The sequence below is a fragment of the Mus musculus genome, chromosome 2 (genome assembly GCF_000001635.26).
Source record: "Mus musculus strain C57BL/6J chromosome 2, GRCm38.p6 C57BL/6J".
Classification (NCBI taxonomy): Eukaryota; Metazoa; Chordata; class Mammalia; order Rodentia; family Muridae; genus Mus; species Mus musculus.
In genome coordinates this window covers 179,957,852-179,983,670 of record NC_000068.7, presented here as the reverse complement: position 1 = coordinate 179,983,670, position 25,819 = coordinate 179,957,852, and the positions used below count along the sequence as shown (strand labels likewise).

At 51.1% G+C, this 25,819-nt stretch overlaps 1 protein-coding gene and 1 long non-coding RNA gene across 3 annotated transcripts in view; one reads left to right on the top strand and one right to left on the bottom strand.

Annotated features, from left to right (window-relative positions):
* Positions 1 to 4,657: 4,657 nt before the first annotated feature.
* 4921531C22Rik (RIKEN cDNA 4921531C22 gene) lies at positions 4,658 to 6,818 on the bottom strand. The gene is made up of 2 exons (NR_033782.1): positions 6,479 to 6,818; positions 4,658 to 6,222 (listed from the first exon to the last, which is right to left on the bottom strand). It is a non-coding gene; the product is annotated as an RIKEN cDNA 4921531C22 gene (long non-coding RNA).
* A 206-nt stretch (positions 6,819 to 7,024) lies between these two features.
* The window catches only part of Taf4 (TATA-box binding protein associated factor 4), a 64,501-nt gene continuing 45,706 nt past the window's right edge, over positions 7,025 to 25,819 (top strand). The window contains exon 1 of one of the 2 annotated variants that reach the window (NM_001081092.1): positions 7,025 to 8,258. In NM_001081092.1, the coding sequence (NP_001074561.1) occupies positions 7,025 to 8,258 (1,234 nt within the window). The remainder of the gene's footprint in view (positions 8,259 to 25,819) is intronic. The other variant, XM_006500588.1, reaches the window with a different exon arrangement.

Below are 25,819 nucleotides of genomic sequence, written 5' to 3'. Positions count from 1 at the left end.
TAGATGAATTCTATCAATACATGGCCCAATCATTGAGGTTTTTTTTCCTTTTGGTTTTTCTGAGACAGGGTTTCTCTGTGTAGCCCTGGCTGTCCTGTAACTCACTCTGTAGACCAGGCTGGCCTCGAACTCAGAAATCTGCCTGCCTCTGCCTCCCAAGTGCTGGGATTAAAGGCATGCGCCACCACCACCTGGCCCAGTCGTTGAGTTTTCTCAGTTCCAGAATATAAACTTAAAATAGTTTCTAGTTATGTTGTGAAAAAAACCTATCATTGGTTGAAAGCCTAATTTTCTTCATGCCAGATATTACTGGTCTAGCCGTTGTCAATTTTATTTGTGTTCATGTTTATGATGGGATGTGACAGAGGACAACTCCAGGTGTTACTCAGGTATTGTTTAGCTGTTAAACAATATTTTCAAAAATATATTTGTCTGTGTGTAGAGGAACATGTACACATGCAAGCCAGATAACAACTTCAGGAGTTCTTCAGGACAAATTTTTTTTTTTTGCTTTTGCCTGCATGCATATGTGCATGTGATATGCACAGTTACATGTACAGGTTTGCAGGGGCCAGAGGAGGACTTTGCATTTGGGACGGTATGTATCACTAGACCTGGATCTAGTCTGGCAGGTCACAAGCTATCTCCTTGTCTGTGTCCCTCAGAGCACTGTAGTACTGTTGTGCATGGACCATGCCTGGCCTTTCTACATGGCTGCTGGGATGCAAATGCAGATTCTCATGCCTGCATAGCGAGCACTCTTACCCACTGACCTCTTACAGCCTTTGTCTTTTTCTAAGACAGGCTCTCTCGCTCATCTGAAAAATATAAGCTAGGCTGCCTGGCCTGGAGCCCCAAGGATCTGCCTTTCTCCAATTCCCCAGCACTGGATTATGGGTTTGTTTGTTTGTTTATTTATTTATTTTGAGACAGGGTTTCTCTGTGTAGCCCTGGCTGTCCTGGAACTCACTTTGTAGACCAGGCTGGCCTCAAACTCAGAAATCTGCCTGCCTCTGCCTCCCAAGTGCTGGGATTAAAGGCGTTCGCCACCACTGCCCGGCTATTTATTTTTAGAATTAAAAAATTATGTATTCTTGTGTCTTTTTGAGACAAAGTTTTATTATGTACACCTGGCTGGCCTCAAACTCCTGGCAATCTATCTGCCTCTGTCTCGGAGAGCTGGGATTAAAGACATGAACCATCGTGCCCAGCTTAAAATTTTTTTTTAAATTTTAATCTTTTTAAACTCGGTTGTTGGGGATGAAACTCTGGCCCCCATGCTTGCAAGAACAATTTACTGAGCCATCTCCACAGCCCACAGCTACTTTATAATCCTTACATAATAATCCTATAGGTCAATCCCCTTACTCCTGTTAAGAATGAATGATTTTTAAATTTATTTAAACATTTCCTTTGAGACAGGATTTCTCTGTGTAGTCTTACTGACCTGGAGCTCTCTCTGTAGATCAGGCTGGCCTTGAACTCAGAGATCTGTCTGCCTCTGCCTCCAGAGTGCTGTGACTAAAGGTTTGCGCCTCACCTCCACTTTAGGATAATATTATTTTGGTACTGGTTCTTTTGGGGTTGTGGCCTGGACATAGTGGCCATGTTTTGTCAGCTGATGGCTGACTTTAGGGACTGAGAGCCAAGTCCTTATCTTCCACTTGGATGGCTGTTCATGTCTTATTCTGAGCTATGCTGTTTGAAATCTCCCCAGTACTCCTCAGAGTCCAACTGGAGATGGAGGCAGCACTTGTTGCCCGACTTTATCTCCCCTTTTCAAGCTTTCTCTTGTCTAGGATGCCCTGTACCTTCTGGAGAGGGGTGACACCCAGCTTTGAGATCCAGCTCTTTGGAGTTTCTTTCTGCCTAAGTGGCCTGGACCACGTGCTGACCTTAGCAGTTCCCAAAGGCAGGGACAGTTCCCTGTCCTGTGCTGACTCCTTTCCAGAACCTGTACCTGAGGGCGTGCTCTCGAAAGCTAGGCAAATGTTGTATCATTTCGCCCACCCGGAGTTTAAGGTGTGATCCAAAGGTGAGTTACTCTTGTCATGTGGGAAACACAAGCCTAGCTTATCAACTTTTGTAATCAATGATTTTTTAAAGGCTTATTTATTATATATAAGTACACTGTAGCTGTCTTCAGACACACTAGAAGAGGGCATCCTTTCTCATTACAGATGGTTGTGAGCCACCATGTGGTTGCTGGGATTTGAACTCAGGACCTTCAGAAGAGCAGTGAGTGCTCTTAACCACTGAGCCATCTCTTCAGCCCCTTATCAATGATTAAAAAAAAAAAAAAAAGCAAAACAATTCGGGGGTAGGTGTTAAACTGCATTTTGCACCAAGTCTGTAGCTGACACTGGGGAGAAATGGCATTTTTACAATGTCATGATTGTGTCCCACTTCATTCAAGAGGCAGGCTGTCTTGATGAACCCAGAGCTCACCAGAGCTCAGCTAGTTAGCCAGCTTGATCTGGGAGTCTGGTCTGCCTCCTGAGTGCTGGGGTTACAGGTGGCTGCCACCCGTGCTTGGCTCTTACAGAAGCTGTGCAGATCTGAACCCAGCTCCAGCTTGCACAGTGAGCACCTGGCTCACTCAGGCATCTCCCATGCTCTCCTCCAACTTACCCCAGTTACGTTTAAGATTACCCGACTACGGGTCTCGTGTTTTTCATTTGTTTCATACTGAGGTACTTTTTATTTTATGTGTAACTGGGTTCTCTGTGAACCCTGGCTGTCTGCCTGCCTCTGCTGGGATTCAAGGCATGTCACCACCCGACTTGCATTTCAAATTCTGAGTGGTCAACCATTTGGTCACTTGGTCCCCAGCTGGTGACGCCTATAGGAGGTGGAGTCTAGGCAGATGAAACAGGATGCTCAGAGGGGAGGCCTTCAAGTAGGGCTGCCAGGTCTTGCTTGCTTCCTTCTTGTGGGTTACAATTATCCTCAACCTCCTGACACTGCAAGCCATGGGCTGTTCTCCTGCCATGTCTGCTCCTGCATGCTCTTCCTCACTGAGGCTCTTCTGCCAGGCACTCTCTCACAGAGAGGAAAAGTGCTGGGCTCCACCCTCTTCTTAGGGTGCATCCTCAGTGACTGAGGCATCTCACTAGCTCTTCCTAACCATGCCAGCCACCAAACCTTAAATGTGATCATTCAACACTTAACGGCACTAAGTTTTCAGGGACGTGAGTTGAGGTTTGCTGGGGTTTTGCTGTTATTGTTGTTTATTTTTTATCTTTCAAGACAGTTTTATGTGGACCAGCAGCTCTCCACATTATTATGTAGCTGAGGCTGGCCTTGAACAATTCCTGCTTCCACTTCTGAAGTGCTGGTACTATATGTGTGTACCACTATACTCTGTTCCAAATTGAGTTAGGATTTTATAAACTGGACATGTGAGCTGAATGGGGGGTGGGGGTGGGGGAGGCAAGTTTTATTAGAAATCAACCAAAAAGGAAACCCTCAGGGAACCACCGGATAGAGCAGAGCGACAGTGCACCTCGCAGGAGGTATGGCTGCCTTTTCCTGGGAAGTGAGGCTGATGATGAAACACTCGGGAGGTGGAGGCTCGGGAAGCCAAGTGCAGGCATGCTGACAGGCTGGGCTCCCTCATGCACTCTGAGTAAGCTCCTCTGAGCTGAACTGTAAACCCGGTCACACAGCTATAGTTAGTCCTTTGTGGGAGTCAGCCAAGAGAATGTTGTCATGAGTCATTCTGGAGTTTTATAGACAGCTGGCTCTGGAGACCGGGGTTAGTTTCAAAAGGAGAAGGCAGGAGGAGCAGACACCAGACCCATGATGTCCATTGACGTGTGGACAAAAGGATAGCTAACCTCAGCATGGGAAGAGTGCTACTAGTGCCCAGCAACCTTAGTGTCTGAGACTTGGCTTTATACCCTTACCAAGAGTGAGACCCAGCCACAAACTTAAGCCTTCTAACCTCAGTTCCTCTTTGGCCTTGCAGAGAGCACTCAATGCATTAGTCCTAAGACTGGTGGCCACCCAAGCCTGGTCTCAAGCAAAGGAGTTGCAGTTGTAATGTGTTAAAAACTTTTCAAAGTGATCTTGGAATTTGGTAGGTCCCAAATCCAGGAACTGGTATCACTAGAAGATGAGAGGTACCAGCTATGTGAAAGGCTGACAGGATGGAATGAGCCTATCAAGGCTAGCATGTGCAACACAAGATGCTCTGTCAAAACAAAATAAAGGAGAGACCATAGCCAGGTGAGTCCAGAGATGGCTGAAGCTACCACAAGGTAAGGGTGCCTGACACAATCACCCAGAAAGCAGGAACCAGTTTGAGGTCTCCAGCTACCATCTAGTGTGCACTCTTGCCTGTGTCTCTGTCTGTCTGTCTGTCTGTCTCTCTGTGGTGCGTGCATGTATGCATGGAGGTTAGAGGTCAGCATCAGGTATACAGGTGTATTCCTCAATCATTCTTATTTTTTGAGACAGGATATTTCACTACACTTTCTGGGCCAGTGAGACCCAGGAATACTGTGATCCCCACCTCCCCATAGCTGGGATTACAGATGCATGCTGCTATACCCAGTGTTTTCATGTGGGTACTGGGATTCAACTCATATCCTATCATTTCACCAAGCGAGCCATCTCCTTATCCCTCCGCTTTGCCTTTTTTTTTTTTTTTTTTAATTAAACATCTTGTGCTGGTGAAATGGTTAAGCAGATAAAAGTAGTTGCCATATTAGCCTGATAAAAATTTGATCCCTTAAACCTATGGTGGCAGGAACCTACTTGCAAAAGGTTGTCCCCTGTTTCTACAAAATGGGTGTTTTATTTATACTTTATATTTAATGATTCTTCCTTTTCTCTTTTAATGCTAGTTCAAACTATGAAAGTCATAATGGCCTATGGCAATGTATCAAAGGGAGAGACAATTTAAAGAAAATTTGTTCTTCAGTCTCCAGAGTGACAAAGGTTAAGGCTTTAATAGTGTCTACTGCCCCTTGCATATAGATTTTGAGGAGGGGAGGAGACTTTTTAGCTCCACCCACTTCAGTCTTAAGAGCTCTGCACTTGAAAACAGCTACCTGAAAGATGTGTGGCTCCCACACTGGGCTCTGCAGCAAGGAATGAAGGGACTGGTGGGCACAGACCCTAAACCCTGCACCTGTAACTTAAGTCTTGGTGGCTCAGGGGCTGTGTCATTAGCAGATGCTTAAGAATGGAAGGAGGCTGTGTACCGTGGTACCAAGAGGCCTGTGAGCTCCAGAGCCTGGGCTTTGCTATGGCTCTCATTGTTGTGCTCCCTGTCACCTAATGGCTTCGGGGTACAGGCTACTGTACACCTAACTGGTGGGTCCCATTAACCGGCATCAAGAGGATTAGCAAGAACCTTCTGATCCTTTGGTCCACTTTAAAATCTTCAAACCATTATCAAGAGTAAAGAATTCTGTGACTTGTGGCTGGGGGCTGTGACTAAGTAGTGTCCCACTCACTCAGGATGATGCTCTTGGCCCTGAACGTGTTCTCCTGTGTCAAAAGAAGACTCGTGGGTTTTATTTACAACTGTGAATTTCTGTTCCTTCTAGTGTGTGTCAAGCCTATACTGGCTTCTAGCACCCAACCTGCTTCCTCATTGTCTCTTTCTTTTTACTGGCTTTCCAAATCTGGAGGCTGATGTTCAAGAACAAAATTTCTGTTATTTAAGGATTCCCAAGCACACTTTGCAAGTGAGGGCACTGTGGGGTTTGTTTGTTTGTTTTGTTTTTTGGCTTCAAGGCGCACAGTTCCTTAGGTAGACTATTGCTTAGAGGACAGCTGGGGTAGGGTGGGGTTTGTATAGTAGTTATATAACTCATTTAGTTTAAAAGGCTGGGACAGGATCAGCACACAGGCTGAGAGTTTATACTCTGCTTTTGAGAGAATAGTTCTCACCTCACCTTTTTGATACAGGGCCCCACAAGACCCCCAGGCTGGCCTCCAACTAAATGCATAACAAAGGTTGAACTCCTTTTCCTCCTGCCTTCATCTTCCGAGTGCATGGAGGGTGTGTGTGGGTAGTAAAAGCTGGTGGGAAGAGTCTCTTTCAAGGCACGAAAGGAAAAAAAAAAAATTACAGTGTCAAATTCCTCATTCCCCAGTGCTGGATCTGTGCAGACCGTGGCAAGTCTCTTCAGAGGTGACGATGATTCTAGGAAGGTCAGTTGCGTTGAGGTCCCCAACAAGCTTTGCCATCTGGAATTTGTTTTCGGCCTTTTCAAAAAAAAAAAAAAAAAAAAGGAAAGACGAAATCCATAGCGATGTCCAATAAGACGGCCTTTTGGTTAAGAAAACACCCAGAAAGAAAGGGGAGAAATGGTAACGAAAATGTTCCTACAAAGTGCCAGCAAGCATCAGTTTAGAGGATTTACAACCAACCCCCCCCTCCCCCACGAGAAAAGTAAATAAAGAACAAATCAGCTTCCGGATGTCCAGCTTCGTCCGGGGTGTGCACGGCCCTCGTACTAACCGCTGTAAGTCAGGGGAGCTGACCCGTCGTGTCCGCGGCGTCCTCTGCGCACCTCTCCGCCCCGAAAGCGCCTTCGTGCCAGGACTCCTGCTCCTCTCTGACCGCCGGGGCCCCGGGAGCGCCCGCGCAGCTGTCACCGCCCGCCCTGGCCGCAGCCATTTTGGAAGGGTGCAGACAAAGGGCGAACCCCGCAGCCGGCTGCCGCGACCCACCCGGCGCCTAGAGCCGCCGCTCTCCCGGCCCCGCTGCCATTCCCACCAGCGCTCCAACAGCCGACCAGCACCCAGCGCCTAGCCTGCTCCCCGGCCTCTGGCGCTCGCAGCCATTGGCCGCGTCTTTTAAGAGCCCGCCGCAGCCAATCGGAGGCCACAGGGGCGCGGGCGTGGGCGGTGCGTGTCGGCGCGCCTGCGCAGTGGGCCGCCCCTCCCCCCTCCCTGCGCGCCGCGCCCCCGCCCGCCCCGCGCACCGCCCCCCGCCCCGCTGGAACCTCCTCCTGCCCAGGCGCGCTCGGCCGAGCGGCGGCGGCGGCGGCGGCGAGGAGGAAAGATGGCGGCGGGCTCGGATCTGCTGGACGAGGTCTTCTTCAACAGCGAGGTGGACGAGAAAGTGGTGAGCGATCTGGTGGGCTCGCTCGAGTCGCAGCTGGCGGCCAGCGCGGCCCACCACCACCACCTCGCGCCGCGCACGCCCGAGCTGCGGGCCGCGGCCGCCGGCGCGCTCGGGAACCATGTTGTGAGCGGCAGCCCGGCCGGAGCCGCGGGCGCAGGGCCGGCCGCCTCCGCCGAGGGCGCGCCCGCAGCGGCGCCGGAGCCGCCCCCCGCAGGTAGAGCGCGGCCGGCGGGTGGGGGCCCGCGGCGCCCGGGCTCCAGCTCACCGCGCCGCTTGCTTGTCCCCGCAGGGCCCGCGCCGGCGCCCGCCAAGCTGAGGCCGCTGCCCGAGGCCAGCGCGGGGCCCTGCCCCGCCGCCGCTGCCGCTGCCGCCGCCACCGCCGCCGCCGTCGCGGGGCCGGATCCCGCCGCCGCCGCCCCACCCGCCGGCCCCGGCGCCTCCAAGCCCGGCCCGCCTGGCCCGCCCGGCCCCGGCGCCGCGCAAACTTTGAATGGGAGCGCCGCGCCGCCCACCGCGCCGCACGCCGCACCTGCTGTCAGCCCGGTCAACAACGGGCCCGCGCCGCCGCCCGCCGCCGGCTCTGTCATCCAGGCGGCCCCCGCGCCCGCCGCGCCCTCGCCGCCCGCCGCGCCCGCGCCCGCCGCGCCCCCGCCGCCCGCGCCCCCAGCGCCTGTCGCGCCAGCCCGGCCGCCCGGGCACCCCGCCGCGCCCGCGCCCCCCGTGTCACCCGCTGCCGCTGCCGCCGCCGCCGCCGCTGCCGCCGCCGCGCAGAACGGGGCCGCTCCTGCCCCCGCCGCGGCCTCCGGGGGCGCCGCGGGGTTGGGCCAGCCGGGCGCGGGCGCGCAGGGGGCCAAGGCCGAGGCGCCCAAGCCCGGACCGGGGCCCGGGCCGGGGCCGGCGGCGGCGGCGGCGGCGGCGGGGGTCGCGGGCGGGGGCGCGGCGGGCAGTGTGCTGCTCGGGCCCGCCATGCCGGGCGCGCTGCCGGGGCCTGCGCCCGGGACCCCCGCGGGGCTGGCGAAGGGTGCGGCCGCGGCGACCCCCAGCCTGCCTCGGACGCCGGCGGCCACCACCGGCGCTATCCGGGCCACGCTGACGCCCACCGTGCTGGCCCCGCGCCTGCCGCAGCCGCCGCAGAACCCGACCAACATCCAGAACTTCCAGCTGCCCCCAGGTGAGTGGCAGCGCGCGGCGGGAGGCCGAGGGCGGGTGCACCAGGCTGCCCTGGCGTTCCAGGAAGTTCTGGGCTGCATTCTGGGACCGTGCCCTAGTCGGGTGGCCCGAGAGGCCGAGGGGCGGCCCCTGCCCAGGTGACCTGCCAGTTTTGAGGGCGTCCCAGTCCTGGAGCTCCCAGATCCCTCGGGGAACTCTGCTGTCCCATTCGGATGCTCTGGGCTACCACCGTATAGCCGAGGGGCCCTTCTCTCTCCTTCCTCAGGTGAGGTCAAGAGAGGGCGAACCGACTACTCACGGGCATGCTAATGAAGTCTGTGGAAGGCGGCATGGGCTTTCCTGTTGCCAGGGAAGCCGGTTGGGGACTCCATGCTGGGAGCAGGCGTTTAGTGGTCATCAGTGCCTGAAAGTGGACCCTGGGTGTTTTTTGTTGTTGCCATCCCTGGAGGTCAGTAGGACACTTAGTGCGTAGGGGTCTGCGGATGCAGGAGATCATGGTGATGTGGATTCTGGGACACAGGAGCTGTCTCGGCTCTTGCAGATTCCACACATGTTCTGACTCTGTTGTCCTCGAATTCCTAAGGGTCCCTTGGGTTTGTCGAGTGGCTCCTTTCCTCGCTTGTAGCCTGCTTTTGTTTGAGAGTCCTCTGCAGGAGTGTTCCCACAGAACCCTGGGCCGGAGCAAGCCCTGTGCGCTCCTCCGGTATTACACGGTGACATGTGCAAGCAGTAGTAGCAGCGCCGCCCGCCCGCCCGCCCGCCGCGGTGGCAGTAGTAGAGAATTAGAAAACATGCTGCTACTGTGTCCTCTCCTGTTTTCTTAAAAGTGGTTTGGGTCACGTTGAAAGACCTACAGCATCTTTAGAATTGGGTTTTGCTGTGGAAGTCAATGAGGATTGGGAAGGCTCATCAAAGGTCCAGAGATACCTGCCCTATCTATGGGGATATAGGACCCAGAAGTGTTTGAGAGGTTGCAGGGGCTGCCATGCTCTGAGGAGGCGCTGGGTGTGACATAAGGCCTAGGAACTGCAGATGTCTCTTGCCACACATCTGGGGTTTGCTGAGAAGTGAGCAGGGTGTGTGTGTGTGTGTGGGGTGGCTGTGTGTGTGTGTGTTTTGTGTGTGAAATTGAAATGCCTTGTTCATTATCTTCATTCTGACCTCTGGGTGGAAAGTATGGCTGATATTTATAGTTTAAGATGCATTTTGTGCTTGTAGTCTGCTGTTCGAAATGCCACAGTACTTTAACACGGACTTCCCCAATGCAAGTATGTGCCCACATTGTCCTTTTATCAGGAAAGCTGGCTTAGTCAGGTGCCCATGGCATCCTTCCATAGCAATCCTGGCTTACCCTGGCTCCTTTGCTTTTGAGTGCTGCACAAGTGAAGTCCGTCTCCCTGGGAGAAGGACGATGTCATTTGAAAAGGGCATTGGCTGCTGTCTGCACCACTGCTGCCTCCTTTTCCAGGTCAGGTTCAGAGTTGGCGTGTAGAGCAGAAGATAACTCCTTGGGGGAAATGTAAACATGTTCATTATTTGCACGTCTCTGCGTCTGCGTCTGCATCAGCCCCCATGCTTGTGCTGGAGAGTAGGGCAGAGTCTGGTGTGTAGCAGACACCCAGAGCTCTGCTTCAAAGTCCCACATGCTTTCTAAAAAAGAGAAAACTCACACCCATCCTCTGTACCCCTGGCTTCTGTTGCTGTTTTGATAAGGAGTGCTGATTGATTACCTTACTTTAAAAACACCCAAAGCTAAGCTAATGTTTGGTGCTTAAAACCATTACCACCAGTGCTAGAAAACCGACATCTTTTTAAACAAGACGGGGAGGCGTAGTCAGAGGATGCAAGCATCCTAGTTTTGTCCTGTAACTGCGTAGGCAGAACTTTTTCTAACTGATGTTCCTCCTTCATTGATAGCTTTTATAATAAAATATACTCAGGAAAGATGAAAATAGGTTCTAATAAAACGTTGTTTAGCCAATAGCAGCCTTTGCACGGTAAAGTGGAGAGAGAGGGGGAGGCAGGTTTCAAGGCTACACATAGGTGTCAAGTGGAATAGCATACCATTGGCAGTTGAGAGGAGTGTGAAAAGGGCTGAGTCCCTCCCAGTGCCCTCATGAGAGAGGTCATGCTGGGGGAGGGGAGGGACACAGGCTTCACCCTGAGGTCTGTGAGATCAAGTTTAATCTTCAGCATTCACCAGGAACTTCTAATAAGTACCTTGAACTTGTTTTTTAATTTCTTTTATTTTTTTAAGCAACCGGAGCCCCGATCTTCCCTGTCAGGACAAGTTTCTAAAGGGACTGGGATGTTACTGTGGTTGTGACTTGCTGGTGGTTTGCTGGTGCCAAAGTCTAAGTTTGATCCACAATGAGAGCTTTAGATAGTTCTCAGATTGCTGGATGGCAGGTGCACATGTCAGGAGGAGATAGAGGCATGTCACAGTGTGACTATAGTTGTCAAAAGGGCAGGTGAGAGAACCTCAGAGTTAGTGTGTGCTCTGGTGACTTTGAGAGTTCTGGGTGAGGATGCTGTCCTGCAGGCTGTTTTTCTAACTTGGCAAATTAGCATTTTCTTTTACGTGTGCTCATTCTACCTTGGTATTGAATTTACTCTCATGTTGCTCTAGAACTTGGCTAAATCATAGGTTCTCTGTGTAGGAGCAAACATTCCTTCTGTTGGCTTGGATGCTGTGGCTCTGGAGTGACACAGGTGTCAGGTGCTGGTTCCCACACGTGGATGTGGATTAGTGGCTCACCACATTTGGGTCTGCCTGAGTTGTTGGGCAGATAGATTCTCAGGCAGCTCAGGGTGGAGTTCTGGAGGGGTTATGGGCTGGGGTTCTGAAGGCCAACTTTGGCAGCAGCAACCAAGAGGAACATTCTTGGAACTTTAGCTTTTCTTACTCGAGGTCACAGTTGCTGTTTGCTTATGGAGCCTCAGTTTGTCTGACTGTAAAGTTTGTCTCTGCTGAGTGAATAGGAAGTTGTCCATTGCCCCACAGGATGAGACATGGATGGGCACAGCTGCACTTTAGTCCTAGTTCCCTGATCCTTTCCCTGCTTGAAGGATGGTAACAGTCTTTTTAAGGTTAGTTTTATTCCAGTGAAAAGTCTTACCCAGTGGACAAGAAGTTTGGGGCAGGTTGTCTTGCTCTGAGTGGACAATGCTGGGGTGGCCACCACCCACAGAGCCACATGCTACCTATGGGAGGACCTCACTAGGGCCTGGCTTTAGGCCAAAGGTTGTAACCTAGTTTGCTGCTGCTGCTGGAGGAGGAGGAAGAAGAAGAAGAGGAGGAAGAGGAGAAACATTTTGGTAACCATAACTCGGGCAGTGGTGCACTTTGGAAGACTAGGAGTGGGTCTCCTTTCCCATCAGATTCACAGCTGGCCTGTCATTGTCATCTTCGGGCAGTGTGGTGATGGGATGATGACTGGCATTTGCAGCTGTTTTTGGAGCTGTTCAGCATTGTTGTGTTTTGGTAGTAGTAGAGGGTCTGTGAGCATTTCAGGATGGTGGGCTCATCCACACTTCATGCTGTGTGTTCAAGCAAAGGCTCTGACCTTGGGGAGAACCCATCATATCAGCTCAACTCTTTGTTTTGGTTTTTAAGAGGCAGGGTCTCTCATTAGGTTGTCTGGGACTCTCATTCTATAGCCCATGTAGGCCTTGCTTGAGGTCCTTCAGTTCTAGCTTCCTGGGTGCTAGTGTATGCTGTTATACTTGGCTTATTGGTCTCTATGTATATGCACTGCACTTCTGGGCAGATTCTTGTATACTAGGGCTCCTAAGAAGAGTACCCCCTGGCTTGGGTAGGAATGAGTGAAGGAGGGAAGATCGGCCACTGGGAAACCTCTTCACAATTGCCCCAGAGAGGCCACTGGATCAGAACCATGTCTACCTCACTCAGCCCCCTGCCCTGAATGGAGTGGCTTGGTGGGGTAGTACTTAAGTCAGGGTGTTCCAGGATGCTTTCAAAGACTGCCTCTGTGTAAATGTGCACTTTCTTCCACTTACAATGTAAATTTGGAAACAGCTTTTATAAATAGCAGGTTATATCCGGGCTGATCAAATCATTATAGCTGCTTTTTTTTCTTTTTCTTTTTTCTCTTTTTGCAAATCTTGAAGCAAAGATGTAAAGTTCTGTAGAAACTGCCTAAGGTCTGAAGCAGTTTGTGGAGTTTGAAGGAGCAACTTTGCTTTTCTCCATGAGCCTCTCCTTGCCTGGTCTGGGATGCAGCTGCTGTTCAGGGCTGTTGTTGGCAGTCTTTTAGTCAGGCCTTGGCTAGCACTAAAACTGCTAGATTAAGTTAAGAAGATGGGAGAGGGGGGCTTTTGTGTAGGAAGTCTGGGTGCTGTGCAGCTTTGTGCCTGTGCTGAAGCCAGGGTTACCTGGATGTTGGTTTGAGTGCAGTTGGGCCAGTTCTTTAGAACTGCTTGGCAGATCAGGCACTGCACAGTTATGTCTAAGAAGTAGGAGTTTTATATTTTATGCTAGGGCTGTGAAAGTTTTGGTTTTTTACCTTCTTTTGAATATTTGTACCAAAGACATAAGAGCTTGAAAATCTTTAAGAGCTAACATTGCCCACAGTTAGAATCCACTTTTACCCTGTTCTTTTGTGACCTGTCTGCCCAAGCAGCTTGCTGCTGTGTATGGGGCCAGTGTGCTGCATGCAGACCTGCAGTTTGCTCTACAATCATGTTCTGGTAGGAGGGGTTGCTGGAAGCTAGGCCTTTTGCCACTCTGAGAGTCTGTGAAGTTCGGGAGAGCCTTTTCCTCTCCTCCTGGAGCTTTAAGCACACTGTTAGTGTGTGTGCACATACTGTGTTAGTGTGTGCACAGACTGTTAGTGTGTGCACACATGGTGTGTTAGTGTGTGCACAGACTGTTAGTGTGTGTGCACATGGTGTGTTAGTGTGTGCACATACTGTTAGTGTGTGTGCACATACTGTGTTAGTGTGTGCACATACTGTTAGTGTGTGTGCACATGGTGTGTTAGTGTGTGCACATGGTGTGTTAGTGTGTGCACATACTGTTAGTGTGTGTGCACATGGTGTGTTAGTGTGTACACATGGTGTGTTAGTGTGTGCACAGACTGTTAGTGTGTGTGCACATGGTGTGTTAGTGTGTGCACAGACTGTTAGTGTGTGTGCACATGGTGTATGGGTGCATGTGCTTCAGCACACATGAGAAGAGTGGACAGAGGTGTGGACAGTCAGTCGTCCCTGCTACCTTTCTGTGGGTTTTGGGGATCAAACTTAGGGTGCCAGCTTGCAGAGCATAGCAGTGCCTTTACTCACTGGGCCGGCCGTCTCTGTCTCCTTCCTGAGGTGTTGAGGGACCATTTTGTAAGGTCCTGTCCTCTGAGTGGTAGAGTGGCCCTGAGGAAGGCACCGGTTTCTGTGGGCTCAAACTTGCAGGGAGTGCACCTACAACATGCAGGTGGGTGGTGCTGATGACCTTGGGTTTTGGAGTCATTGCTCTGGGGGACTTCTGGTTCTTGTGACAAACTGGATATCTGGCTTTAGAATGAGACCTTAGTAGTGAGTCTGCTGTGTGGATCTGAAGGCGTTTAATTTGAGGGACTGAGGTCTTAGTTGATGCTGAGCAGCAAAAAGAACTGAGCCCTCCCCATCCAGGGCTACTGCCTAGAGCTTCCTGCAGAGTCAGACCTGGGGTATGCGGCCCAGCGCACAGGCCCCGGCAGAGGCTGAGATCTGACAGCACTTTTCAGAAGGTGCTGGCAGGGACAAAGGAAGGGTCTTTGGCTGATGACCTGTTACAGAGTGGCAAAGAAGGGAGGGAAAGAGCCTGCTTCTTACTTCCTGTGTACATGGGGATGGGGGCTTAAGATTCAGTTTTTCCCTGTGTGTACCAGTTTGTATTTGCATGTGTGTGCATAGTATATGGTGTCTCCCTACCCCCTTAAAAAAGACAAGGTTGCTCATGGAACCTAGGGCTTGATAAAGCTGTAGCCTGGCTGCCAGCACAGCTCAGGGGTCCTCCTTTCTCTGCCTCACCAGCTCGGAGATGGTAGCGGAGCTGCCATGCTTGACTTGTTCAGAGTGTGCTTTGGGTTAAACTCAGGTCTTCCTGTGTGCACAGCAAGTATTTTACTGCCTGAACTATTCCCCAGCCCCTTGCTTTTCAATTAACCTATTCCCACTGTGGTGTGTGTGTGTGTGTGTGTGTGTGTGTGTGTGTGTGTCTTACAGCTTGATAGAGAGGCCACAGGTTATTGGAAGGTGTTTCTCACCTACCGACTACCTTTTTGTTGAGAAGGGTCTCTCACTGGCTGGTACTCAGCAAGTAGGATGGACTGGCTGGCCAACAAGCCCTTGGGATCCATGGACAGTGCTTGTCTAGTGCTGGGTGACAAGTGCGTGCCCTGGCTGTTTATATGGGTACTGGGGCTCAGACTCAGATAGATCCTCACACTTATGCAACAAACACTTCATCAGCTGAGTTCTCCCCCAGCCCTCAGGATTAGTCTTTGAGAGACTTTGGGTCTTAGCAGGGGAGCCCTGACTTGATGGCTGCACAAGTTCCCACTCACAGCATGGCCTGCTTGGTGCTCAGCTGACCCTGTGAAGGGATTCAGAGCATTACTGTCCCTCAAGCAGTGGTTGTTTGAAGGTGTTTGAAAGAAAGCCTTTCGGGCTGACTTGTTTGGACAGGGTCTCCATGTGTAGCCCAGGATGTCTTACCCCTGCCTCTAAAGTGCTGTGTGGAGTTACAGGTATGGAGCACCACACCTGGTGGTTTCCCTGCCCCAGGGTTGCAGGGCATTAGTATTTTCCAGCCTGCTTTTTCTGATTTTTTTTTTTTTTTTTGAGTCAGGGTTTCTCTGTGTAGCCCTGGCTGTCCTGGAACTCACTCTGTAGACCAGGCTGGCCTCGAACTTAGAAATCCGCCTGCCTCTGCCTCCCAAGTGCTGGGATTAAAGGCACCACTGCCCGGCGCTTTTTCTGATTTTAAGTTTGTATTTACTATAGGAAGTTGCGAAGTTAGTGAGAGGAAAATAAGTCTTTTGTCGTTGCTCTTTGCCTAGACTTTCCTGTGAGGGCTGACCATTTCTGCCTCTTCTTATGATATATTTGATATCATAAAGTTAGAACCTTCCCCTGCCCTGCTGAGGAGTGTGGCTAGCCTTGCCTTGCCCTCAGGTTTTCTGTGCTCTCCTAGCCCTCATTGGTTTTTGAGGCTTTGTTGCACTGCGGGCACCTCAGCCTGTGCAGACCCTGTGCTGAGGTGTCCCAGCCTGCTGTAATGGCCCACCCTTACTTTCATATCTCCACATATACCTGCATATCTGATGGTTGAGCATTTTCTAGGCCTTGATAGAAATTACTTTGCAGGGGCTAGGCCAGTTTACACTTCAATAAGCATTGCCAAAATATGACTTTTTTTGGAATCAGTAATAACGCATAGGGCCTATGTAATTGTCCTTTGATTGTGTCTGTGACTCAGCTGGTGTGGGTCTTGTTAGTGTGGTTGGTGCTGGGGCATGCTGGCTGATCTCACTCACTATGTACTTGCAGAACTGCACCTAAAAATACATGCTGCCCCGTGAGCATGCTGAGTCAGGGTCTCACAGCTGCAGACCCCGGCTCTTCTGGCATGGCTCTTGTGTGGGGCCAGGTACTTGACAGAGGAATTTCAAAATATATTTCTGGCTCTCATGGGTGCCTATGGCCAAGAGGTGATGCTAGGCAGGGAGGGCCTTCCTGGGAGTGAAGAGAGGGGCCAGCCATACACCGTCTGTCCAGGGAACGACTGGGGAAGGCAATGGGCGTGGGAGAAGGGTAGTAGGAGGTGAGGCTGTGTTGGTTTGGTCTAGGAATTGAGATTTCTTTCACCTGGGAACCAGCTGTTGAGGGTTTAGTCAGGGTAGTGACAGAATCAAACTTTGTTTTGTGGTCCCTTTTGGGTCTGTGAGCTGTGGAATACAAAGTTGTTGTGGGGGCTGGACAGAGGCAGAATCCTAGTGGTGGTGTGAGCTGAGCATTAGTGGGGCTTGCTCATGGCTGCAGCTCTGGGGACTGGTTAGGTGGTCTTGTCAGTGAGTCTGATACATGGGCCATACTGATGGATGACCCCTGGGTGGAATGTGCAGGGTTTGATGTGTTATGTCTGAGTGGGAATGTTGGGTAGTGAACATAATCCGGAGCCCAGGTAGAGGAAAGGATTTGAGAGTCAAGAAGATTTGGTGGCCCTTATGATCATGGTGGGAAGATCTATGGGCATGCCCTGCACCTGGAAGCAGTGACTTGTTTCTGGGGTAGGCTGTGGAGTCCCTCAAGCCTGGGGTGGTTTGGGAGGAAGGTCTCCTAAGCAGACAGGGGTGAAGAACCAACTATGGGGGGTGGGAGATGGAGACATAGATAGACAGTGTCCTGGGACCCTTTTTGTTATGGGGACCAGTGCTTCCTGTTTGTCCCTGTGACTGGGCTCTTTGACATTGTAGGTGGGCTCAAGCCCAGCCAAGCTGCCAAGTGTGTCTGCTGCCTTAGGCTCCATACTGTGTACTGATGTTCTAACTTTCAGTCTGTGGCCTGTCTCTGAACCTTGAAAGTCTCTTAGTAGGGATATTTCCTGTGTGAAGGTGCTGAATAAACAGGAAAATGCCCTGCCAGAGACCCAAAGGCCACTGTGAGGAGACTTGGCAGCTCAGTGTGTTGGCAGCTTTTAGTGACCTGCTTGTGGTTCACTTTGAAGTCTGTTTTTGTGCTTAACACATCTGGCAGGGAGTGGGCTTCTATAGGGAATACTTGGTGTCTGCATCTGCTTAGGGGAGTGCTCATTGTGCTTAGGAGTCAGGGCGCCTGTTTGGTGCAGTGACTCAGTGTGTTCTCTAGCCTGGGCTCTGTCAGTCTCACAAGACTCCTTTGATTTGAGTTCTTTGAGTTCTGTTCCACCTTGCAGCTCCTGTTTGTAGCCGAGGGTCCCTGGCTGATAATGCCCATGAGATAAGTTATTGTAGTCATGCCAGCTGCAAGAGCAGCAGGCAGTGGGCAGGGGCTTCCCCTTGTCCTTAAGTCTTGTCCCAAAAGCATCATAACTCTCTTTCTCTAATTCCAGCTGGGAAAATTTGGTAATTGGCTGTTCCTAAGTGCAAAGAATATTGGGGAATTGGACCTGTACGATGGGAAAGCAAGGGGAGGTCTGAGGGACAAGGAGCAGGCCCTAGGATATGGCAGAGTTGGCAAGAGGGAGTCTAGGGAGGCTCAGCTTCAACTTCAGATTCCTTGTGCTAGAGGTGGAGGGAGTAAGAGACTATTGCTGGTTGTGTTTGGGGAGCAGAGCTCTGTAAGACTGGAGTGCAGTTTACTAATAGACTATCCTCTCCATTCTAGAGACACTTGGTTAGCTGCATTCCATACAGGACCCTGCAAAGTTTTTCCTGACACTTCTGGCAAGTGGGTGGAGCCACGATGGTGCCACTTAGGGAAGAATTTAGTTTAGCACTGAGGAAACTTGGATCAATGTGTGTGAAACTTTAGGGTGACTCAGTGAAGTTCTGGTCCTGTGAGGAGCTGTAGGGAATTTCTCACCAGGCTCATTACACTGTCAGGTTCCAGGTATCTCTTGACTTCTGTCCTCTGACCTCTGTTTCCTGGTTTGGAAGCCTTGCCAGGCTTTAATTGGTTCTAATTTTACCCCTTGGGTCCTGTGACATGGCTCTGTTGCCACACATTTGTGATCACTGTCTGGGGGCTGATTGGAGGTTGAAGAGGAAGATGACCTCTCACCCTTGGGATGCTTTGTAGGCCAGATTCAGCTCTGTGGGATTTCTGACTTATGCTGTCTTAGCATCATGGCCCTAAAACCCCATTGTCCAGCCTGGCTTTCCCAGAATCCTGGCATCATTGTCGTATGACTTTCTCATCCCAGACGTGGTCCCAGAGGGTTACACCTCATGACTACATGTGACAATGACCATATGGACATCTGAAGTGCTTGAGGCCAGGTGATATGTATGTGCATGTGGAATATTGAGTGTGTGCATTGGTTGTACATGACACACATGTACTGGGAGATGTATGAACACCATTCTTAGATGACAGAAATGCACTAGGGCCAGACCTAGTGTCACGGTCTGTAGTCCCAGCTTCTTACTTAAAGGCTGGTGTGGAAGGATCAGGAGTTCAAGGCCAGTGTGCCTGCAATGCAAAGTAAAAAGAGGGCTTGGGCACAGCGTTTGAGTCTCTGTCTAGCCTGTGCAAGGCTCTTCCTTCATTGCCTGGTAGTGGCTGAAAAGGACACCACCAGTATCCTGGTGTAGATAGGGTGGCGGGCGTCACTCCTCACGACTTTCTGTGACTAGCATTGTGCTGCTGAGGTAGAGACTTCACAGGCAGCACTTCAGGGGACTGAGGAACTGCTCAGTCACGTTACTGTGTTTCTCTTGAGGAGGCCAGGAGCTGGGACTGGGACTGTTGCTGCAGTTAGCCTTCTGCTCTGGCAGCTAGCTTTGTTCTTACATGTGTTTACAGCGGCCTCAGCACTGGAGGGGATTGTGCAGCACCTGTGGCAGGTGTACTTCTGGCCATGGTGACACTGTATAGTTACAGATATCTGTCTCCATGGTTGAGACAACACTTTAGATGCTCTTTGAGCACAAGATGTCCTTCCTCTACCAGATTTCTGGTCTGCTGAGGAAGCTGTGTGAGTTCTCTGCTGCCTTTGGATTGAAATTTAGACTCTCAGAGCAGCCTGATCCCCCAATCAGTCTGGCCTTCCTGTTGGCTTTGCGCTTGACAGTTAGGACCTTTTTCCTTGGCAGAGCTTGGTGCGTCCTTCCCTGTCACTGGGTTGGTTTGTCATTCTGGGTTGGAGACCCAGCTGAGCAGAGTCCCTGTGAGGTGCTGTTCCTGATGGTTGCATTATTTAAGCAAGTCCACACCTCTGGAGCTTCCTGTTGCTGGTCTTGCTGTGGTCTTGTACACTGAGGGGGACACCCACACACTCCTACACTGTGGTGGTTTGAGTATGCTTGGCCCAGGGAGTAGCACTATTAGAAGGTATGGCCTTGTTGGAGTAGGTGTGGTTTTGTTGGAGGAAGTGTGGTCACTGTGGGGTTGGGCTTTGAGACCATCCTCCTAGCTGCCTGGGAGATAGTCTTCTGGTCACTTTTGGAACAAGATGTAGAACACTCAGCTTCTTCTCCAGCGCCATGCCTGTCTCCATGTTGCCATGCTTCTTGCCATGATGATAATGGACTAAACCTCTGAACCTGTAAGCCAGTTCCAGTTAAATGTTGTCCTTTATAAGAGTCGCCTTGGTCATAGTGTCTGTTCACAGCAATAAAATCTTAACTAAGACACACACCCTCAGCATCTTATATAGCACCCATGTGGCTGAGATGTCCCAGGTGTGATTCAAGGAGTCTATAGGATGCCATGTGGCTTGGCTAAGGGTTGATGGCTGGTGTTTAGGAGACTATTAATTAGCATGGGACGCCATACAAGGGACAGGGTGTGTGTTCTGGGATCTCACATATGTAGAGTTGCCTGGCCTGCTTTCTTTTGTGTCATTTCACATAGAGTCTGCAGGAGAGTTTGGATTGAGCCGGCATCCCAGGTGACCATGCATTGCACTGCTGTCCAGGCCTGTGTTATCAGCTTCTCGCCTTCCCTTTCCTTCTGTGGGTGGGCACTGCCTCTTCAGTATGTTCCTAGGCGTGGACACTTCCTTCATCTTATCTTGATACTGAAGAGTTCTCTGTTACCTGTGGCCTTTGAGGACCCATTCCTCTGGCTGCTCTGTTTTTTTGCAAGAACTTTTCTGTTGTTGGTGTCTCACTGGCTACAGTCTTCATGGCTGTGTGGTGTCTCCTGTGTGTGGTCTCTACAGGTTTTTCTGTCATTTGTGGTGTTGTCTATATAGAGGGGTGCTCTGTCCATTTCCCAGGGTAAGTATGGCAGACGGACTGACAGATGGCAGATGTGTAGCCTTGGGCATTGTTAAATTGTCTTTTATGTGTCCAGTTGTGGCTGTCCAGCAGTGAAGGTGGCCTTCTGAGAACAGGCTGTATACTTACTGCCTGTGAATCTGGGAGTACAGATTTTGAGTATCTAACAGATATAAGGTGAATCATTTCCAAAATGATTCTTCCAAAATCATTAGACTTTGGAAGAGACTTCCAAAAGATGGGTGACTTTTAAATCATGGGGATGTCCCTTCCTTTGGTGTTGCAGAGAGGGTAAGAAACTCAGCCTGGAGTTCAGCTTTGGTCTGGTGGGGGGAGGAAGGGTAGGTGTACAGGAGAGCCCACTGGGGACATAGGGTAGCCTGATGCAGGAGTGTGGTAGAAGGTGCTTGCCTTCCCTAAACCTTCTCAGAAGAAGTGTGGGAGAGCATGTCACTGTAGGAATGGGGTCAAAGGGAGTTTCTGCCTCTGCCTTTGAGTGCTAGAGCTAAAGATGTGCATTACCACACCTGCTAAGGACAATTTGGCGCTGAGGGGGGGGTACTCCCTAGAAGAGACAGCATGGGTCACATGGGCGAATTACCATTCCTAATAGCATGTGAAAGCATCTAAGAGACACTGGTGGTGCGTGCCCAGCACGGCTGAGGCAGAGGCAGACAGAAGGGACTCTGAGTTCTAGGCCCATCAGAACTACACCGTGAGACTCTGTCTCAACAAACAAAACCAAACCACCAAACCAGACAAATGGGGAAGCCAGCTTGACCAGCCTGTGTGATGTGACTGCCATGTCTGTTGTTGTAGTGTGAGCGGCATCTGCCTCTGTCCTCTGATGAGCCTGTGCTGTCACCTGTGCTTCGACTTTGTGATGCAGCAAACACAGTTGGGTAGAGCGGGGAGCTGATGGCATTGGAGTGTGGAGGGAGGCCTCAGGAAGGACAGAGGGGAAGGATGTGTATGGCTAACGTGGAACGAATCGGGTAGCAGGCAAGGCCTTGTTCTTCCCCTGGACATGCTGACCACATGGAAACAAGGACGCTGGTGGCTGGCCACCGAGGCCACTGAGGAAAGATTATCCAGGAGAGGAGTGGCAGGTGGTTAGGGTAGAAGTTGTCCCATGAGTGCAGACTTCCTGTAGTTGGGGTCCCTGGTCTCCTCTGCCCAGAACTCTGCTGAAGCACTGTTGGACTCAGTCAGCAGTGGTCACAGGCCTGGGAAGGTGGGCCAGAGAAGCACCACAGCTTAGGGACTGGCACCAGGAGAGCAGAGCTGGCACACACAGTTGCCCACCTTTCTGATAGGTGATTTCTGAGGTGATCAGGTATGAGGGTATGGAGTGGGGCCAACCAGTCTCCTCATGAGGATACTGAGGACTGGAGGACTGTCCCAGTGGCTGTGGTGATCACTAAGTGTGTGCGTAGGGAAACTGACCCAGCAGTGACGAGGGCCAGGGTAGCCAGGTGTTTGGCTGGTGGGCCCCTGGCTACGAAGAGCTGGGCCTCCATCCTATGCTTTGCAGGGTCAATGCCTGTCCTGGTCTCAGGTCAGCAGGTGAAAGAGTTCTTAGCAAGAGTATTCTTGAAAGGGTGGGCTGACAGAGGCACCTACAGAGGGACGGGACCCTGTAGCATCAGGGTTAGGCTGGGGTGTGGACAGTTTCTCACTCACCAGGAGCTTTTGTGAGTGTGAAAGTGGTCACAGATCAGCCGAGCCAGACACATGCCAGTTGGGATGCCATGCTCAGGGTCAAGTCCTGCCTTGTCTTGTCATGGACACACAGAACATGGACCCTCCAAGGGCCCAGGAAGGACCTCTTGTAGGCCTGCCTTCGTGTTTCTTCCTGCTGATAGTCTGCGTGGCCCCCGTGGAGCTATGAGGATGTGTGTGGAGAGAGCATCTGTGTTTCTGGTTGGCTGCATTGAAGAGCTGTGGTCATTTCTGGCATTGTTTCTGTGGCAGTTCCTCCATTATGAAGCTCTTCTCCAGAGAAGTCTCTTATTTTGGGATCCTTGTGACTCCCTTGTTTTGGTGCTTTCTCCCCCAACCTGAATATTTCTAGTGAGGTCCTCCCCACCTCTTTTCTCCACCTGAATCCTTTATCTTTGGATCCTTCCTGCTTGGGTCCTCTTAACCTTGGCACTCCTTCCTGGATCCTCCCTCTCCTCTCTACAGTCCTTCCTTCAGGTTCTCCCTCCTCTAGTAGCAGGTCTCATGGTCCTTTTGACAAGAATTTCAGAATTGCCTGCTAGGTAGACAGCAGGCAGGACCAAGACAGGGGACACTGAGAAGCTCAGGTTAGTGGTAAGAGGGATCTGGGACCTGTGAAGTCTAGGTCATTGTGAGCCTGGAGTACACATGTCATGTGGCAGAAAGGAGCAAGGCAGGGATGCTGGGCCTCTCAGGCAGGACCACAGACAGACAGACAAGCTCATATTCAGCTCTTGGACAGCTCTAATGGGTGCTGTGCTCTGCCCCCAAATGAGCAAGTATGTGGTTTTCTTTTGAAGTTACTTTGTGTTTGTGATCACACTCAGCATGTGAGCCTGTCTTCATGTGACACAAGGGCTCAGTTGTATCCTCCTCCCAGTAAGTTGTACTCAAGTGACTGGACAGAGCATGGGTAGTGGCTCTGGGTAGATGGGCAAGTGTCTGACTAAGTAAGATGGCATCGACTTTGGTGGTGTGGAGGTCGATGGTGTAGCCATCACTCAGATGGAGCCACATAGATTCATGGGAAAGTTGTGCTGTTGGGCTGTAGTCAAAAATCAGGCAGGCGCAGTGAAAGAAAGGTGGCGGAGGGCACATGTAGGCTTATATAAGAGCCTTGTATGTGTTGGGGAGGTAGAGTAGAACACTGTTCAGGTGTCAGCGTTTAGACCTGAAAGCATGCAGGGAACCCTGGCCAGGATTTCATAGCTCGGTTCTGATGTTACACAGGCAAGACAAGGAGCCAGCAGTGCTGCTGTGGGAACAGGGAAGGCCCGGGTGGCAGTTACTGCCCACAAGGCAGGCACTCAGATTCATCTCTAAGGAGGTTGCTGGCAGTCATAGTTGTAAATTGAGCTCAGAGACTGTGAATAGTGGACATGGAAGATGGGTCCATGGCACAGTGTATGGAGAGGCCACAGTAAAGCAGGCATCCTTGGACGATGCTGGCTGGCAGGAGGGGTTGTGAAGTCCAGAGTGGCACTGCAGGAAGTCCACAAGCTATGTGCAAATAAAGGCCTTGGAAGATGACATAGCAAGGATAGGAGAGTGGGTGAGCCTCATTTCCTGATGGAGAAGCAGGGCCTGGTTTGGGGAGTAGCACTGATTGCCAGATACCATAGGAAGGTCAGGTTCAGGATAGTGCTGGGGGCCTGTTGGTGGCACCTCAATGGTTTGTCTTACAGGGCTCCAGAGGGTTCACTCTGACAGGCATGGTCCTGTCCAAATTCTCCCAGCCATATGGGAATGATTTCTAGGGCATTGACGAGCATATTAGGGTGCTTGTGTCACTCGAGTGGTGTATGAGTCCAGGGCTTTTAAAGCAGTTTTTGTGCCATGTTAGTGGTCAGCTAAGCAGGTGCTGATGTGCTCCAGGGAAGGGACTGTACAGAGGGAGCTGCCTCAGCTCTGTGCCCATTCTGGCCATTGATTGCTAGTAGACATGGTTGCAGTTGGAAGGAACCCTCTCAAGCTGCAGCTCTTGGTGTGGGGACAGGCACTTTGTGTGTCTGGATGGCGGCAGTGAACCTGGGAGGAAGAGAGGCCTGGGGCAGCCCCTGATAAGTGGCTCCCTTGGAATAGGATCGCCAAGAGCTCCCCCGTCTGTCTGTCCTCAGAGGAATTACAGGTACTTTTACAATTGGTTGCTGGCTTCTGTGACTGTGCCATTTTTGATGTAACTGAAATTTGACACTGCACATGTGGAAACCAGGATGACCTTTATCATGGCAGAGCCTGATTGTTCCCAAGTGGACTAAAGGACTTTTTGGTTTGTGACAGGAGCTCCAAGTTGGCAGAGAGAGGAGGGGCTGCCTGTCACAGTGTCTTAAGCAGGTGTCCTTTCTGCCACAGCCAACCCTGTTGTTGGTACACCAGAGTGTGATCCTCGATTTGGAGTGGAGGAGGGAGAACAGTGAGTCTTCCCCCAGGTTGAGCTGGCTCCTCCTTCCTAGTGCCTTCGAGGTAGAGCTTGGTGACATTCCCAGAGGCAGAGATCTCTGGAAAGCTGTAGTGCAAGGGGTCATGTTGGCCTCAGGGCTGAGTGAAGACTTGAGAAGGATATGTGAGCCACTCCTGTGTCTTCTCACTGGGCTGAGGAAAGGCCTCAGGACATGGGGACATCCGCAGTAGAGGAGATCAGTAATCTTGACTTCAAAATTAAAGGAAAGTGAGTTTTGGCAAGGTGGGTACAGGTCACAGCACTTACAAAGGCTGCTGCAGTTTACTGTCAAGGCAGCAAGCAGCTCTTACACAAAAGGAGGCCACAGTGCTTGAAGAGACATTTTCACCATCTCATCTAACTGCCACAGTGAAAGAGACTGTCCACGTGGAGTGGAGATCCCAGGTCCTGCAGGGGCTGTGGCAATGGTGGGGGTCATGAGAGTAAAAGTGAGGAGTGAGATCTCACTCCATGCCAGTCCTGTGGGAATGAGTGGTGTAAAAGTACCGGGCAAGAGAGAGCATTGCGTAGTTCTGTCTGTCTGGGATTCTAGAAAAAGGTGACACACTCGGTGGCAGCTCCTTGGTTAGCATGTGCCTGCTCTGCATTCAATTCTTTTTTTTAGTTTTGTTTTGTTTTTTTGTTTTGTTTTGTTTGGTTGGTTTTGGTCTTCTCTCCCCTCTCCTCCCCTCCCCTCCCCTCTCCTCCTCCTCCTCCTCCTCCTCCTCCTCTTCTTCTTCTTCTTTTTTTTATTTTTGTTTTTTCGAGACAGGGTTTCTCTGTGTAGCCCTGGCTGTCCTGGAACTCACTTTGTAGACCAGGCTGGCCTCGAACTCAGAAATCCACCTGCCTCTGCCTCCAGAGTGCTGGGATTAAAGGCGTGCACCACCACACCCGGCTCTGCGTTCAATTCTTAACACTGTAAACCCTGTCCCCCAAACAATACAAACCCTAAAGTGAGCTGTAGTGGAAGTGCCTTTGTAGAGCAGAGAGGTTGCAGTGTGGCCCTGGGGACGCTTGTAGAGTACGGGAATGTTTGCACCGCAACGGTGGGTGTTGGTCTCATCGCTGCACATATTCTAGAGACCATCAGACTGTGCCCTAAGATGGTAAGTTGTATTTTTGTGAGCTATATTGTTGCAGGAAAGCTCATGCTACTCTGTCTTCTCCTTGGTGCTGTGAACTACTGCAGGGTTAGGAAAGGTGCTAGCAGCTGGAATCATGTTTGGGTATAATAATAATAATAATAATAATAATAATAATAATTTGGGTTCAACAATAATAACACAATTATTGTTTTAAACAATTATTTTATTACTACTACTATTACTGTTATTATTACATCTCAGCTCCCTGCGTCCTCTGAAAAGCAGGTGCAGCAGAAGAGCAGGTGAGGCAGGGCCAGGCTTGGGCTACCTACTTAGGACTCAGATAAAGCGGCCTTGGTGTCTGTGGAGAAGAGTTACTCACATGGACCAGCAG